Source organism: Balaenoptera physalus (assembly GCF_965194825.1).
Source record: "Balaenoptera physalus genome assembly, chromosome: 13".
Classification (NCBI taxonomy): domain Eukaryota; kingdom Metazoa; phylum Chordata; class Mammalia; order Artiodactyla; family Balaenopteridae; genus Balaenoptera; species Balaenoptera physalus.
This window is the reverse complement of record NC_138892.1, coordinates 60,207,653-60,225,827: the sequence shown is the minus strand read 5'-3', so window position 1 is coordinate 60,225,827 and position 18,175 is coordinate 60,207,653. Positions and strand designations below refer to the sequence as shown.

The 18,175-nt window shown below is 38.5% G+C and overlaps 1 protein-coding gene across 2 annotated transcripts in view; it reads right to left on the bottom strand.

Moving 5' to 3' along the window:
• SARNP (SAP domain containing ribonucleoprotein) overlaps nucleotides 1-18,175 on the bottom strand; it is a 53,266-nt gene that overhangs the window by 24,183 nt on the left and 10,908 nt on the right. For both annotated transcript variants that reach the window (XM_082421894.1, XM_082421895.1), the window contains exons 2-9: nucleotides 16,066-16,165; nucleotides 13,209-13,255; nucleotides 12,915-12,982; nucleotides 9,432-9,483; nucleotides 8,510-8,583; nucleotides 8,031-8,059; nucleotides 4,775-4,800; nucleotides 3,187-3,255 (exon numbers count right to left, since the gene is read on the bottom strand). In XM_082421894.1, coding sequence (XP_082278020.1) covers nucleotides 3,187-3,255; nucleotides 4,775-4,800; nucleotides 8,031-8,059; nucleotides 8,510-8,583; nucleotides 9,432-9,483; nucleotides 12,915-12,982; nucleotides 13,209-13,255; nucleotides 16,066-16,165 — 465 coding nt within the window. The remainder of the gene's footprint in view (nucleotides 1-3,186; nucleotides 3,256-4,774; nucleotides 4,801-8,030; nucleotides 8,060-8,509; nucleotides 8,584-9,431; nucleotides 9,484-12,914; nucleotides 12,983-13,208; nucleotides 13,256-16,065; nucleotides 16,166-18,175) is intronic.

Below are 18,175 nucleotides of genomic sequence, written 5' to 3'. Positions count from 1 at the left end.
CTGAGGTATGCCTATATTAGATAACAGATTATTTAATAGAACAATATTTTGTAGAATATTTCTATCATCACAGAAGGTTCTACTGAACAGTGGTGGTCTAGAGAGCAAAATACCAGGAACATTTTAATGGTTTATGAGGCAACTTAGAACAAACCACTGAAATTAGGATAATTCTGAAAATCAGGATTTATGATCAATGTAAACGGAACCTATACTCAAAAAGGACATCTCAGAAAGTCACAAGCCTCCAAGCAAAGTGGTCCTTGGAAAAAATCGTATATACTCTAGTACAGTGCTACTCAAAATGTGGTCTGCCTCCTAGTGCTTGATCCCCAAACTGCTTATCAGTCTAGAAATAAGTCCAGAAATTGAGAGTGTTTAGAAACTTCCAAAGTAATTTAACATTTTTTTGACATTTTTATTTTATTTCGCCAAAGTTACCTCTCGACAATGAATTGCAAATTTTTAAAAACTAGTCTTTCGTCACAGAATTTGTAGAGCACTACTCTAGAACATATGTGTGACAATGAATGTTATTAGAGAACAGAGCTCATATAGTTAGAGTTCTGCCAATTACCATTATCTCATTTTAACTCTTTAGAATTTAAAATGGGAACTGTAATCTTATCAATGATCAACTGAAACACAGAAGTTAATTGACTCAAAGTGATAAAACCAGAACTGAAAACCAAGGAAGGAAACTAAAATTTATTGAGGGTCCAGACGTCCCTGGTGGCGCAGTGGTTAAGAATCCATCTGCCAATGCAGGGGACACAGGTTTGATCCCTGGTCCGGGGAGATCCCACATGCCGCGGAGCAACTAAGCCCGTGCACCACAACTACTGAGCCTGAATTCTAGAGCCTGAGAGCCAGAACTACTGAGCCCACGTGCCACACTGCTGAAGCCCGTGCGCGTAGAGCCCGACCTCCGCAACAAGAGAAGGCACCACAATGAGAAGCCCACGCACTGCAACAAAAAGTAGTCCCCGCTCACCGCAACTAGAGAAAGCCTGCGCGCAGCAACAAAGACCCAACGAAGCCAAAAAAAAAAAACTAAATAAAAAAAATTAAAAAAACATTTAAAAATACATAAAAACAAAAATAAAATTTATAGAGGGTCAAAGTATCATTATGTTAGGGAACTGCAAATATACATTTATTCTTCACAAACATGATGTTAGGTGTTACTCCCAGTTTTATAGATGAGGATCAAAGAAGTTTAGTAATTTGCTCAAAATCAATAAATGTATCTCTTCATGTCTTTTACTCAGCCTCCTGTGGAGGCTGAAAACAGGTCAAATATAGAGAAAGATTCCAGGGAAGAGAAGGGAAAAGACTGATATCCCTGTATAACTCAGGTGGGCAGCACAGGGTGACAGACAAATTCCTCTCAGAAATGTGTCCCTATGAGCTAAGTAGTAGGAGATATCGTGTTCAATTTTGTTAATTTTGATAGAACACACAATGTATGGCTGTTGGCATAACTGATGCCATCTTGTGTCCATTCAGTTCCTCCTGTCCTTCCACTGACTCTACCTAGGGCTGTACTGTGTAGTAAATCTCTTCTCTGTCATCAAGGGCTCTGTAGTTAATAGATATTGTTTAATGATCATTAGGTCTGGGTGGCCTCTATATACTCTGTTAGTCTCTAAACAACAATGAAGACCTTCACTGATATATTCACGGCGCCCACAAGACTAGTTACCCGTTCACAAATCTTGACTTGGGAATGCACTTCCTGTTTCCAAGCATGTACCCCCAAACCCTGGGTTAACTATAAGTATAAAATTGGCCCAATGGCCCCTCAGCAGTGTGGAGTGCAGCTGTGAATGCTTCCAGATTGTCGTCTACCTCATCCTACCCTGTAAGTAAGTTACCCTATAATAAACTACTCCATTGATTATATATATGCAGCTGCCTGCCTCATTTTTCACATCGAGGTACCGTCTCAGTTCAGTGGGTACCTTTTGTTCCCTCCGTCCTCCAACACACAAACTCATACAATTCCCTAAAGGAGTGAAGTTATTGATGAGATTCTCAGATACCTAGGCCTCATATACAAAACAAGGAGATAGATGATAAGAAGGGCCACGGATCCAAGGCACCTTTCCCCCTGACCATCTTGCAAAACACAAATGACTTTTGGTTTATAATAATTCTTCCCTATTAAGCTGCTTGTGGTTTAAGGATCATATATTCTGCCTACCTCTCAACTCCTTTATTTTATTCCACATAAACCACCAAATACTCCTACTGAATACCGATGGTCTCAGCATCAAGTTGGGCAAAAAGACATGATGTTATATTTCTGGTAAACACAAAAAATGTAACCCAAAGGGAAGGAAGATGAAGCACAGTTGTGTGCAAGGTTATGAGTCTCATAGGGACACAACTAATGTTTACTTTTATATATTCAATTTTTCTTTCCTGAGCAAAAATATAACTACAGTCAGGTAAGTTTTTTCTAATGGATTTCTAGAGAGCTAAATGCTTCCATACTCGAGTGGGAAATAATTTTTTTTTTCCTAATGATGGTTTTTCTGGTTTGAAATAGTCTTCCCTTAATCCTACCACCACTTGAACAACCAAGAAACATGCTCTCATTCTCACAAAACAAAGATTAAGAGACTACCGGCTCTAGGCAAACAGGAAAGTCCTTAGCATTTTCTCCAATGTGCCTAGCAAAACTCCAAACACAACAATGCCTTGCAGAATTGATCACTCCCCACAGCATGGTGTCAACAAAGTCATCTTGCTTACACTAAACAGTATCAGTTAGCAGAGGGGCAGAAAGAATGAAACAATTTTCTCAGTTTTGTTCCAAAGAACCTCCAAATTTTACTTTTAGGTACCTTTGACCTACAGACAGGACTGTCTTCCCCTGATTATTTAATTTCCATTATGCCTATATCAGAAGTTAAAGCAGATGTAACGTCACTGAACTCAACAAAGAGAAATATAAACCTTGTTCTAACAGCTAGCATGGAAGCTATGCAAACAATCTGTAGAAAAAAACAACTAACTTTGTTAAACAATACCATAATGTAATCAATAGTCAGTGAGAGGATGTGATAGTCAAAGGACTGCATTAAATGAAGTGCTGAGTAGCCAGTTTTATTCTTAGGACAGTCATTTCCAAACTATGTAGCCCCAAGCTGCTCTAATGTTGCAAAAATAGTACCTTACCTTTCTGGAGATTGAAGAGACATTCAAACCAAATCTTTGAGCTCTTTCCTTTAACTTATCCAGGTTAACCTACAAAAAACATACGAAAAAAAAAATATTAAAAAAAAAATCAGGGACTTCCCTGGTGGTGCAGTAGCTAAGAATCCGCCTGCCAATGCAGGGGACACAGGTTCGAGCCCTGGTCCGGGAAGATTTCACATGCCGCAGAGCAACTAAGCCTGTGCACCACAACTACTGAGCCTACACCCTAGAGCCTGCAAGCCACAACTACTGACCCACGCGCCACAACTACTGAAGCCCGCGTGCCTAGAGCCCGTGCTCCACAACAAGAGAAGCCACCACAATGAAAAGCCTGGGTGCCGCAACGAAGAGTAGCCCCCGCTCGCCGCAACTAGAGAAAGCCCGCGCACAGCAATGAAGACCCAATGCAGCCAAAAATAAATAAATTAAAAAAAAAAAAATCAACACAGAAGGCACAAACTATGGTCCAAAGCTAAGAGTTCAAATAAGCCTATACAACATCAAAGATACGCTATGTGCCAAATTAGGAAACTAAGTGGCACTCATCCATGCCACTAATTATTAAAAGTTCTCTCCTGGAATGCAGTGAAAGATTCAGCCCTGCCTCTTTCATTCATCAAAGGTGGCAAAAGCCTAGGGAGGGTTTAAGATCAAAGTAGGCCAAACACTGCTTGAAAAAGCAAACAAATGTCTAAATCATCACCTCCAAACAAGTCCATCATTCACAGTCCAAAATTGTTAATTCCTATACACAGCCTTTGCAAGTAGTTCTTAACCCTATGCCCTAGCAAAGAGAAACTGTCACTGCAGCTCTCCGTTCTTCAGAACACAAATCTACTACCAGTACCCAACTCAATTTCCTTCCTTCCTTTTTCTTGGAAGCCTTGATATATAAGACTTATCATAAGGATATTTGGGACATTATCATTACTACTACTAATGCTACTAACTTCTACTACTACTACTAAAACATTTCACCTTCACTTACATTATTAAACTGTAATTCCAAGAGCAGGATTTCATAAAGCTAAACATATTTCACAGCATTTGCTTGCATTTTGTAAACATGCTGACAAGTCATAATGGTCCAGAAGGCGTACTATCCTAGTCTTTATTCTCTGGTATTTGACAGGTAGTGTTGAAAATTATCAGTATCTACAAAATAGAGCTCATAAGTTGCTTCCACAGATTCTCTTGTGGTAATTAAGAGTTTGACATTATCCAAAACCACTGGATGAGGCCCTAAAACTCCAGTACCATAAAACAAAGAGTTATATGGATTGTCCTCTAGCTAACAAAATCTACCCTTTTTTTTTTTCAAGAGAAGTGGTAGGAAGGAAGATGTTTATAATGACTTTGAAGATGCAGCAATTTTCCTGACCTCTCAGTACCTCAAACAATTCTTTCTATTTAGGACATAAGACACTGTACTGAAAACAGTCACCAAACTCATATGATCTCAGTTTCCTCTGATCTGGGGAGAAGAAGGAAATCTTTAACTTAACTAACTGTACAGAGTTAAGATTTGGCTCTCAAGGTTAAGAAAAAAAAAAAAAAGATTTCTTACCATAGGCTTGGCATCAGATGACAGGCCTAAAGAAATAAATTAAAAAGTTTTATTTAATATTCTTAAAAGTCATAAAGGAAGTTGACGTCTTTGAATCAAGTTAGATAGCATAGAAATCATATATAGGACAAATGTCCTTTATCTTATGAAGTTAAAGAAAAGGCACAGATTACATCTAGAGACCATGTCTGTACCCACTGCTGTTGGGAACATAAAACAGTACAGCCACTTTGGAAAACAGTTTGGTAGTTCCTCAAAAAGTTAAACATGCAGTTTACCATATGACCTAGCAATTCTACTCCTAGGTATATACCCAAGAGAAATGAAAACATATATCCACACGAAAACTTGTATATGAATGTTCACAGCAACATTAGCCATAGTAGCCACAAAATGAAAACCCAAATGTGCATCAACTGAGGGGTAGATAAAATGTGGTATATCAGTACAACCTAATATTATCTAACAATAAAAAGAAATGAAGTAATGATACATCCTAAAACAGGGATAAACCTGGAATACATTATGTTAAGTGAAAGAAGCCAGTCACAAAAGACCATGAATTGTATGATACCATTTATATGAAGGCAAACTTACATATATAGAAAAAACTTAGTGGCTGATTGGTGGGGTGGGGCAGAGGGAGTGGATGAGAAAAACTGCTAATGGGTGTGGGGTTTATTTTGGGGATGATGAGTATATCCTAAAATTAGACTATGATGATAGCTGCACAACCCTGTGAATATATAAAAAACACTGAATTATATACTTTAAATGGATGAGTTGTATGATATATGAATTATATCTCAATAAAGCTGTTAAAAAAAGAGAAAAACATCTTATCTGGACAAAAGACCAGAGCTACTATTATAATGAGTTAAAATTATGGCTTCTTAAAGCCAATGTTCTGTCCTGAAATTATCACTAAGAAGCAAATAGTATATTAGCCTGTAGGCCCAACCCCAATCTAGTCAATAATTATTTACTTAAAACTTTTCAGAATTTTATTTTAAGCAATCTCAATATTGTAGTTGGTTCCCTAACTTTCCACTGTAAACTTTCAGGTATGGACTCAACTTTTACCATAACCTATGTACTAGGAACTGTTACATATTTTTATGTTCTCACTCATAAAACAGTATTTCCTTCTAAATGTTGCCAAATTCTACTCTTTTAAGAGCTACTCTGTAGTTCTAGGATTATATGAATAACACTGAATGTTACCTACACATTATTTTATTGGTCAGTTTTCCTCTTTAGGCTAAGTATTAATTTTAACTTTTGCCTTTCTTCAAATAGCACCATTTAATAATATCTTTAAAAACTTTTGGGACTTCCCTAGTGGTCCAGCGGCTAAAACTCCGCACTCCAAATGCAGGGGGCCCCCAGGTTCGATCCCTGGTCAGGGAACTAGATCCCACATGCCTTGACTAAAGATCCTGCATGCCACAACTAAAAAGATCCTGCACGTGGCAACGAAGATCCTGTGTGCCGCAACTGAGACTCGGTGCAGCCAAATAAATAAATAAATATTAAAAACTTTTGTTGTACCATCACCAATCCTATTATCTCTCTCTTGATATAACTAAATATCAGAGAATATTCTGTTTCTAAAGCATGTAGTGACAGTGACCAGAATTTCGCTGGTCTTTTATTTTTTTATTTTTACTTATTTATTTTTTTGACTGCATCGGGTCTTATTTGTGGCAGGTGGGATCTTTCGTTGTGGCATGCAGGCTTCTCTAGTTGTGGCACACGGTCTCTAGAGCACACAAGCTCAGTAGTTAAGGGGCAAGCGGGCTCTCTAGTTGTGGTGCAAGGGCTTAGTTGCCCCGCAGCATGTGGGACTTAGTTCCCCGACCAGGGGAACTAAGGGATCAAACCCGCGTCCCCTGCATTGGAAGGTGGAGTCTTAACCACTGAACCACCAGGGAAGTCCCTTGCTGGTCTTTTAAAAGGCATAGCAAAACTCTACAAGATCTTTGGAGGACATTTTCTTAACAGACTTGACACTACTAACAGGTCACTAGGAAGACTGCATTGGATCAGAAGACTACATTTAAAGTCTGAGGGACTTCCTTGGTGGCACAGTGGTTAAGAGTCCGCCTGCCAATGCAGGGGACACGGGTTTGATCCCTGGTCCGGGAAGATCCCACATGCCGCAGAGCAACTAAGCCCGCGCACCACAACTACTGAGCCTGTGCTCTAGAGCCCGTGAGCCACAACTACTGAGCCTGCGTGCCGCAACTACTGAAGCCTAGGCGCCTAGAGCCCGTGCTCCACAACAAAGACAAGCCGCTACAATGAGAAGCCTGCACACTGCAGTAGCCCCCACTCGCCACAACTAGAGAAAGCCAGTGCACAGTAACGGACCCCAATGCAGACAAAAATAAATAAATAAAATTAAAAATAATAATAAAAATAAAATAAAAAGAGTAACTTTTCCCCCTAATTTATTACAAATACATATTCAATGTAGAAATTTTAAAAACAGACAAGCAAAACGAAGTCACTCAAAATTCCACCAACCAGAGACAATGAATGTCATCAATTTAGTATATATCCCTCTAATCTTTTTTCCTAACCATACATGCACTTTTATTGGAAAATAGGAACATACTACAAATATTTTATAACTTGCTTTTTCCATTTATCTGTCTGACAAATATTCTTCAGTATAATTTTAAACATCTTCATGGTCTTTTAACTGTACTATGGTACACACTTACTCAACCAATTCTCTATTGTATATTACATTGTTTCCAGTTATTGATCACTATAAATAACACTGTGATAATCCTTGTGGCTAAGTCTTTTACCCAAGATTATTCCCTTGTAAATTCCTAGAAGGTAAAAGAAAAATAAATAAATAAATAAATAAATAAATAAATAAAAGAGACTCTTTTTTTCCTTTTGCCACTCACACTAGGCAATATAACACTGGACAGGTACACAATAATTACATGCTAACTTGAGACATCAGAATAAAGAAGGTATTAGAAACTTCTCTGAAGAGATCCAAGAAAAGGAAAACAAATGTTGGCACTTCCTCCTACTCTCTCATAACTTTAGCACCTTCTCTAAATTGCCCAGGAAGCCTTAAGCATGGTTTTACCTAGAGCAAAGAGGTAGATATAATAACCTCTTACAGGCTTCTAGAGCTAACAAGTTTACCTTAATTTGGAGAAATGGAATCTGTTGTGCCAAGAAAGTAAAAACATAAAGATAACTTTCTCAGAAGTCTCTGTACTCTTACCTTTTGATGGAACTGAAGAAATCCCAAATCTGTAGAAAGAAAAACAAGCTCAATTTTAGGAAGCTGTTCACACTCCTGGTTGTCTGTCTCCGTGTCAAGTATACATATGGCACTTCTTGCTTGTGATCTCAAGCCTTGCAATCATTAGCTAATTCTAACAACCCCATGAAAGAGGTTCAGTTGACTCTTTTTCTCACCAAGAGTCCAGAGAATAAGTTAAAAGGTAGCCTTATCAGAACTGGGAGTAGCAGTCAGTTCCTGACTTTTACCTATTACAAAAACCCTGCTTGATAATAAAACCCAATCTATAGCTACTACAACCAATCAGCAGATACGTTCTGAATAGAGCCAAGAGAGTATTTCTTTCCAGCAAGGCCTCTATTCTACTTAAAATCAACAACTATATTTAAAACCTAGGAACACATTCCCTCACCTTCATATTACCACAATCTCAGGTCTAAAAGGCTGGGAACACTCACCTAGCTGCCCTGGCAGCTTTCTTACTCTCCAAGCTCACAGGTACATTGAATCGTTCAGCTCTCTTCTGCATCCTCTAAGTGATAATAGACAAAAGAAGGGAAAGAGAAAAATTCAACTTCTGGTTTCCTTCTTTTAAGAGAAAAGTCATTTAGAGGTGTGTATCTCTACAACATAGGGATTAATTTCTTAAGGTCCAAACTGAGTTATATTGACAATCATAGAAGATATCAGGTTGTATCCATCCCAGGGCTTAACTCAACAGTCCTTTCCAGAAAGCAAACACAAAAAGACTATTATTACATTCATGTCCTCAAAAACAAAAGGGAAGGAATAAAATAAAACCCGCATTCTGTATCAAGCCAAGAAGACAAAAGCTGTGTTTGACTGACCTTTGAAAATGGATCAAAGGAACAGCTTGGTTCCAACACTAGTTGTACTCTTTCAGTTAGAAATGAGGCAGCGTTGTCCTATGCAATCTCTATTTTAATAGTACAAAAAAACCCCACAGATCTTCACTGGAACCTAGTTTCAGAGATCTTGAGACAGAATCCAGAGAAATTTCAATCTCACCAGCTAGCTAGTAGTAACTTAAGAGTGACATCTTCCCTTGTAACTTTTCATCTCTTCCAAGGTACAATCCTCTCAAACTCTAATCTTAGTTTATAAACATCTTAAAAAGAGTTACCACTAAGACCAAAATACTATACAAAAAGACTACGGCCTCAAAAGTGACTAAGCCAGCCCAAATATATTCCCAAGTGTGGCTGGTGGAAAAATGTATCAATACCAAAATCTGTCAATACTGATTTTCTGCCTATGAGTAAATATTTTAAAGTGATGATACAGACAAAATAAAGGGTAAGAAACAGAAAAAAAAAAAAAATATATATATATAGACTGCTCTTCTGAAAGAATACCTACCTCAGTCTGTGGTATTTCAGATGTAATTTTTACCACTTTTTTCTCTGCTGCCCTGGAAAAGGGATTTTTAAAATCAGAAGACTGATATTCTAAACCAAAACCTTTGACGTGTATAAGAATTCACCTGAATCATGTCCTCTGTCCCATATCTCTCTACCACCCTTCAGACCAAAAAAACATGAAGCCCATTAGACCTTTAGTTCCTTGAAGTGTCATCTACTGATAAAAGAGTTTAAATAACAGACTAAGCTACATTGCTAGAGTATAAGAAAGTAACAAGGAAACAAGTCTGGTTAAATATACTGAGCTGAGGGAAATGCTCAAAGAACACCGGAAATCATTTCATTTACTTTTAGGAACTTTAAATGTACTTTTGGACTAATGACTATTCCTCCAACCCTCATTTAAATACCAGCTCTCAATTTTCATCACAATTAATGAGTGCTCTACAAGGTCTGGTTTCCTTCTTTTACAAATCCCTTATATCTCCCATGGGACCGTAGCTCCAGCTGGAACAGTCAAAGTGGGATAAATAAAAATGCCAAAGGGAGTGGGAAGAAAAAAGGCTAAGGGGAGTCTGAATTAGGAAAACATGGTAAGTTACTAGTCAAAAGGTTTAAGAGAAAACAAAAGAGGGGGGACCAGGGGGGCGGGAGACAAAGTTCGGAAGTACTCAGGATAAGTGGAAGGGCATTAACCCTCCACCAAACAACTCTCATAAAACTGTGGGTCATAACCAGTCTCATTAAGGTCCCTCATTTAGAGACATGGGAGGCTTTTGTTCCAATATCCCAGACACTTTTCCCATTTGATGCCCTGAAAGGTAGTAATGGTTTAATGGCATTTTCAGAGGAAGCAATTCTGGAACAGGAACTTACTCTCTCCTCCATCCTTTTGTTGGAGGTCCCTGGACTGACAGATAAGCAATGGGAGCCCCCTGCTGACCATAACTAAGTCCTGCAATATTTAAGTGCCGTGGCTTGAGGAGGGGGGAAAAAAATCAAACTAGAAACAGAGGTATCTTTTTGGAGAACCTCAAACAAAAGACAAAGCAAGGGGATCTCCTTTTGAATGTTCAAAGGACCTAAATTAGCCCTGTACATTCTGACTTTTAAAGAAATTTCTGATTTCTTTCCATTTCCCAGTCATCTTTCCTTCCCCAACCCTCTCTGTTTTGTTCAGGCAGAAAGGGACACTGAAGTTTAATGTTCTACTTGAAGTCCAATGCCATTAAAATAGCAGTCCTCTCCACCAAACCCCAGGCTAATGACTTCCTCCACATTCCCATCAGTACACTTCATGGCAGAAAGGGAACCGGAGAGAAGAAGCTTCCCTCAGCTCTGTTCCAACTCCCTCAGGCACAATTAAGCTCAAGCAATAAATAACATCATATTCTGGGGCTCATGTGAAATTTCTTCTCTTCACTCAGAAGTTTCGCCCCTACCCATGGTCACATACAAAACATTCTCCATGCTATGGGGACCCAGAATCTTTCTGTACATACTTTAGTCTAACCACTACTATCCCTCTAACAAGCAAAAACACAACCCCTCCCACACACACTTTCAATTTCTTTGTTTAGAAATTCACTGATAAAATTAAAGCCCTCTAAACAAGGGAATTACACATTTTACATATTATAAAAATAAACTACAAATTTTCAAACTTCATAATTTTTAACCCACACAGGCCAATTATCATTGTATTTATTTCATCTTCCTTCTTGCCCCATAACTCCCCAAAACATCTCTATTTTAAAGCTATCCCATTGGCCATTTTCTCAAGGCATTATATCTAAACATAAACCTCCTATGATGGATGATAACTAAATGGCTTTAGAAAGCAGTAACATTTGACAAAATCTAATAAAACATTAAATGCACATCTTTTCTAATGCAGAAAATCCATTGCTAGAAACTTATCCTTTGGACATACCTGCATAAATTTAAAATTAGTTGTATATGGACATACACTGTATTTTTTGCAATTATGAATAATTTAAATGTCCATCAACAGGAGACTGGTGAAATTACTGTTCATCCATAGAATGGAGTACTATTAGCTGCCAGAAAGAATAAGATTCTCAGTTGATAACAACTAAATCTAGGTGATGGGTTCATGGGGGTCTATTTACTATTCTCCTAACTTATGTATATACTTGTAATATCCCATACTGACAGGCTAAAAAAAAAAAGACCTACCACTTACTAGGATAATTATCCTCATTTCATAGGGTTGACGTGATGATTAAATGAGAATACATGTAAAACACTTAGAACCTTGCCTATATATAACTAATTTTTTTTTGGCCGTGCCATGCGGCATGCACAATCTTAGTTCCCCAACCAGGGATCGAACCTGTGCCCCCTTCAATGGAAGCGTGGAGTCTTAACCACCGGACCGCCAGGGAAGTCCCTATAACTAATATTTAAATAAAAACATTATATGATGATATAGAAAGATCTCCATATGTGAAAAAAAATCAAGAAAGTGACAATATGCATCATGGGTGTACATATGTATCTGTACATGCACATATACACACACCATATAAAATATTCCAAAAGAATATATTGAAAACCTCTGGGAAGTCAGGTGGGGGTGGAGACAAGGGTACTTAATTTTCAATTTATACACTCCTCTATGTACTGTTTGCTTTGACTTTTTACATCTATTGTCTTTTATAATTAAATGGATTAATACAGCTATGAGGAACAAAAATGTTAAAAAGGACTCAACTGTTCTTAACATGCTGGAGTATAAGATGGCCGGACATTTGCCGGGAAACCCCAAATAAAAAATGTTTATGATCAACCTTGTGGAATAATTTAAATAAATCAAGATCCACTTTTCACTCTAGTACTTTGTCCTCCCCTCCCCCACTGTAAATCAAAAAGGAAAAGAGAATACAGTGTTACTTGAGACATAACCTTGCTCAGCACCCTCTTCCCTTACAAAATTCCTTATATGCAGAAAATGTGCATGATTCTCTATACAGAAAAAGAATCATCTATTACGGTGATACAACAAAGGCTAAGAGAACTAAACTTTATCTGGGCTTGAAGTCTCCTGGTCCTAATTATCTATTACATAACCCAGAGACAAAGTTACTTTGCTTCACTGGGACCATGTACCTGAAATGAACAAGACCTTTCTGAAAATGTATGATCTAATGAGAAATGAAAAAGCCAATGGGGGACTTCCCTGGTGGCACAGTGGTAAAGAATCTGCCTTCCAGTGAAGGGGGCCTGGGTTCAACCCCTGGTCAGGGAACTAGATCCCACATGCATGCCGCAACTAAGAGTTCGCATGCCACAACTAAGGAGCAAGCAAGCCACAACTAAGACCCGATGCAACCAAATTAAAAACAAAAAAATGGGAATGTATACATTCCAATGGGAATGTATAAGAGGTAAACAGAGTGTAACACTAAAAAATCCAGAACCGTCTGCTCTGTCCTCATTATAAAAAAGGGATAGTTACACATCAACAGTTTTTTCAGGAGGTTCTTCCTCTTTGACAGGCAGTTCTATGGGCTTCGGTTCTTCTTCCTAAAACCAAATGAAACAAGATGGTTAAAATAAATCAAGAGTAAATACCTATCAACAGAAGAATATGAGAACTCCAAAACGAACCAATCTTTCAGAACCTTCATTCCCCCTTTATGCTCCCCTAACGAGTTAGCATTGAAGCCCTCTAATGATTGATGTTTAGCAACGTGACCAAGGCAGTGGCACGCTGCCAGGCCAGTGACTAACCTTACTCTCTCCAACTCACCTCTGTTTCATCTCCCAGTACATCTTCTTCATTTGCCTCCTCTTCAGCTAAAGAATATTAAAATAATCAGGTCAAGCCCTGCTACAAAACCATCTTGATCACTGTACTTAGGCTAAAATTATAATCATTTTGCTTTCCCAAAATAAAATTCAATAATGAAGGCAGAAATGTTCATAAAATTTGCTCCACATGGAGAAGATAAAAACTATATTCTCTACCTAACTAACATCAATTAAGAGGTTGAACTCCAGCTGGACTGAAAAACTAAACATGATGAGGTCAAACTACAACATTAATAAAAAGTACTGTGAAAAAAAAAAAAAAAAAAAAGTACTGTGGCAGAATTTAGTGGTGGGGAAGAATTTCTAAAACAACAAAAACAAAACAAAAAACCCAGAAGCAAGTACCATGCAAAAAACTTATTTTTCAAAACGAGGAAAAAGGGGGCTTCCCTAGTGGCGCACTGGTTAAGAATCCGCCTGCCAACGCAGGGGACATGGGTTCGAGCCCTGGTCCAGGAAGATCCCACATGCCGTGGAGCAACTAAGTCTGTGTGCCACAACTACTGAAGCCCGTGCGCCTAGAGCCCGTGTTCCGCAACAAGAGAAGCCACCGCAATGAGAAGCCTGCCCACTGCAAGAAAGAGTAGCCCCTGCTCGCCGCAACTAGAGAAAGCTCACGGCCATCAATGAAGACCCAACACAGCCAAAAATTAATTAATTAATTTTAAAAAAAGATAAGATGATAAGTTTTCTTTAAAAGTACAAAAAACGGGCTTCCCTGGTGGCGCAGTGGTTGAGAGTCTGCCTGCCAATGCAGGGGACACGGGTTCGAGCCCTGGTCTGGGAAGATCCCACATGCCGCGGAGCAACTAGGCCCGTGAGCCACAATTACTGAGCCTGCGCGTCTGGAGCCTGTGCTCCGCAACAAGAGAGGCCACGATAGTGAGAGGACCGCGCACCGCGATGAAGAGTGGCCCCCACTTGCCACAACTAGAGAAAGCCCTCACACAGAAACGAAGACCCAACACAGCCATACATACATACATACATACATACATAAATAAATAAATCCAAAGTTTAAAAAAATAAAATAAAATTAAATTAAATTAAAAAAATAAAAAAATAAAAAAATAAAAGTACAAAAAACCCCCCAAACTAGGAAAGGATACCGCAGAAAAAGAAACAAATGTCAAAGAAGATATTTGTGTCTAAAACCAACATGGGAATAGTCACTAGAATATATGATATGCCTGCAAACTAACAAGCAAATGATGAGAACCCCAAAAGAAAAATGGGCAAAGGAGAAAGCCAAAGAACCACGAACAAAAGAAATGTTTAAACTTTTTAATAAGTAGAGGATTGTAAATTGAAACCACTAACAGATTAGCAAAAATTAGGCCACTTGTTAGGACAGTGAACCCTCATGTGCTGATGATGAAATTTATACAGTAATTCAGAAAAACAATTTAGTGGTGTTTAGTCATATTAACTATACATTTATGAACAGATATTTATTAGCAACCCCATTCCTGGGTATATACCCCCAAGACTCTCACACAGGAATATAAGGGAATATGAAAGAAGTAGTTCAGGAATCAGTCACTGAGTGAACTAAATAAAACATGGTGAATTCTATACATCATAGAAAACCATGCAGGAATTAGAATCAATAGACTAGATGACCGCTACATCTTAAAAAAACACAGTACTTAGAGAAAAAAGTGTGCAATAAAGTAAGGCTATGGTCTCATTGCCAATTACATAAAATTACTGTAGACCAAACAACACTACAGTTTATAAGGACAAAGACAAAAAATATATATCAAACACATTAGAATAGTTGCCTAAGAGAGTTGGGGTAAAAGGAATGGGAATAAAAGGGAATAAATTAAAATCAGAGAGGGATGATACTATGCCTTAAATGAAGTGTTTGTTTTTTAAAGTGGAATTAGAGAATGTCAGAGCTAGAAGGGACCAGAGATTACTTAGGTTTATGGATTTCAAGGGTGGAGACACTTGTCTCACTTCACAGACCACAAAAGACATTTAGCCATGAAAACAGTGGCTCTCCAAAGTTACCTAGTAAATTTCTGGCTCAAGAGGAATTAGACTTCAAATCTTCCGATTCTCAGTCTAATGATGCTTGCTTTCCCATACTTCCTCAAAAATAATTTGTTGAAATAAAATTACAATGTCTTTTTAAAAGGGGGGGTATTTCTTTTCATTATAACCACTGTTTTAGATGACAAGAGTTTTCTTTTTTTTTTTTTCTCTTCAAGATACAGGTTTATTTTAAACATAATCATATAATTGTATCTAAAAGGTAATACATTCTTAATATCATCTAAAAAGCAGTAGATGACAAGAGTTTTCTTGATAGAGTTAATTAAAATCTTACATCATCAACAACCTAAAGGAAAAGAAGAAATCTTCTGTATGGCAGAGCCTAAAAATTAATCCTCTCGGGCTTCCCTGGTGGCGCAGTGGCTAAGAATCTGCCTGCCAATGCAGGGGGCACGGGTTCAAGCCCTGGTCCGGGAAGATCTCACATGCCACGGAGCAACTAAGCCCACGCACCACAACTACTGAGCCTGCGCTCTAGAGCCCATGAGCCCAACTACTGAATGAAGCCCATGCGCCCAGAGCCCGTGCTCTGCAACGAGAAGCCACCACAGTAAGAAGCCCGTGCACCGCAACGAAGAGTAGCCCCCCCCCACTCACCGCAACTAGAGAAAGCCCTCATGCAGCAATGAAGACCCAATGCAACCAAAAATAAATAAATAAAATAAATAAAACTATTAAAAAAAAATTAATCCCCTCACTCACATCACTCTTTGCCTCCACAAAGAACTCACCATGCTCTTCAAGATATGCCTGGAGCCTGTTGATGAGATCTTGTTTTATTCCCTTGGTCTCCAAACCACGAGCAAGACACTCCTGCTTTAGTTCAGCAAGCTGAGAAAAAAGAATAAAGCTTTTCCTTAATTTACAGAATGAACCTGGTGGGGGAGAAAAGAAAAAGAGGTAGTTCTCACAAGAAAGAAAAAGAAACGAAAGTTCAACCCAAAACTACTGTCTTAATCCCACCAAGCTTCTAGGTCCACAAACATGATCTGCTTCCCCCTAACAATATTCAATATGCAAGAGGACTTTTCTAACAGATGGTGAAGAATAAACCTACTTTAATCAAATTCTGATCTATTCATACATTTATTACATAAATCTTTAGCTATTTCTGAGGGGGGGTGGTCTTTCTTTCCCAATTACTGTACCAGCTCATATAAGGAAAGAATGAATCTTTAAGTAGAATATCTAATTATCTAAAAGCAGATTTTCCTTACTATCTATTATCCCAGATCCTTTACTGCAATCTACCATATACATGCATACAAGTTTGACCACCACAGAATTAGGTAGATGTGTTAGCTAGCTTAATGTCAATAATGAATCACTTAAAGGATCTTTGCCAAAATGGAAAAAAATATGTAATGGCATGCCACGACATGGCATGAGTTGAAGATTTTTAAATCAGTAACTTGACTAAAGATATAACAGGTATACTTATCAACTTTGCAGACAACAGAAGGAGGAAGAATTGATGGATTACTGACAGAACTAAATAAAGGTGGGTGGGTGGGGATGTCAGGGGGTGTTGCTGGCTCTTTAGGGAAAACAATAAGCCAAAATGAAGACTCAATTTAGAAGAAATAAGGTATACCTATAAAATACTACACTTATATTAAAAACTTAAATTGTTAAAAAACCAGATGAACAAGATCTGGCTCAACAGTAACTCAAAGGATAAAGACCTCAGTCAGGGTTTTAGATGATTACAAGTGCAAAGAGGGCTAACAGTATGATTTGTTACCAAAGTAATTCTAGGTTAAGGGTAACTAAAAAACAGAATCTATATATATATATTTTTTTAATTTATTTTATTATTTTATTTATTGTTTCTGGCTGCGTTGGGTCTTTGTTGCTGCACGCAGGCTTTTCTCTGCTTGCGGCGAGTGGGGGCTATTCTTCGTTGTGGTACACGGGCTTCTCATTGTGGTGGCTTCTCTTGTTACGGAGCACGGGCTCTAGGCGCGTGGGCTTCAGTAGTTGCGGCACGTGGGCTCAGTAGCTGTGGCGCACGGGCTTAGTTGCTCCACGGCATGTGAGATCTTCCCGGACCAGGGATCGAACCCATGTCCCCTGCATTGGCAGGTGGATTCTTAACCACTGCGCCACCAGGGAAGCCCCAGAATCTATATTAAGTGATTAATAGCCTTACTGGGCTCTATATTCTCATTTTAAGGAGCGTAATGACACGCTGATCCAAGGAGAACCACCAAGAAAAGGAAGGTTCCAAAAATCCTATATGCAGATCAGTGCACAGATAGATATTTGTCCTGAAAAAAGACTTTACTAGTTTCGAAGTACAGATCTAAGACCAACCAGTAGAAGTTAGAAAGCAGATTCCTATAGAACTTTACAACTAAGGGAATATGCTGGTCAGCTCTAGAAGGTTTTCAACCAAGGAAACATTTGGAAATGGAGAGGGGAAATTTTTGGGTTTTTTTTTTTTTCTGATTGGGCATTCAGTGAGTGGGACAGGCAGGCAGGGAGGGATACTATGTGGAACACTGTTCTACTCAACAAGCCAACAGCACCCTCTATTGAGAAATATGGTAGGTAATCACCCATTAAAAGTGTGGAGTGGCTGCAAAGCATAACATGGCCTCTGAAGTCAGACTACCTTGGGTTCAAATTCCAGCTTTACCACTTACAGCTGTGTAACCTTGGGTGAGTAACATAACCTCTTTGTGCCTCAGTTTCCTATGAAATGGGGATAATGCAACAGTACCTACAGCATAGGGTTGTTATGAAGATTGAACCAGCAAATACTCATAAAGCATTTACAATAGTGCTTGGCAGCTACTAACACTTTGTGTTAGACAGACACTGGGTGAAGGGTTAGAC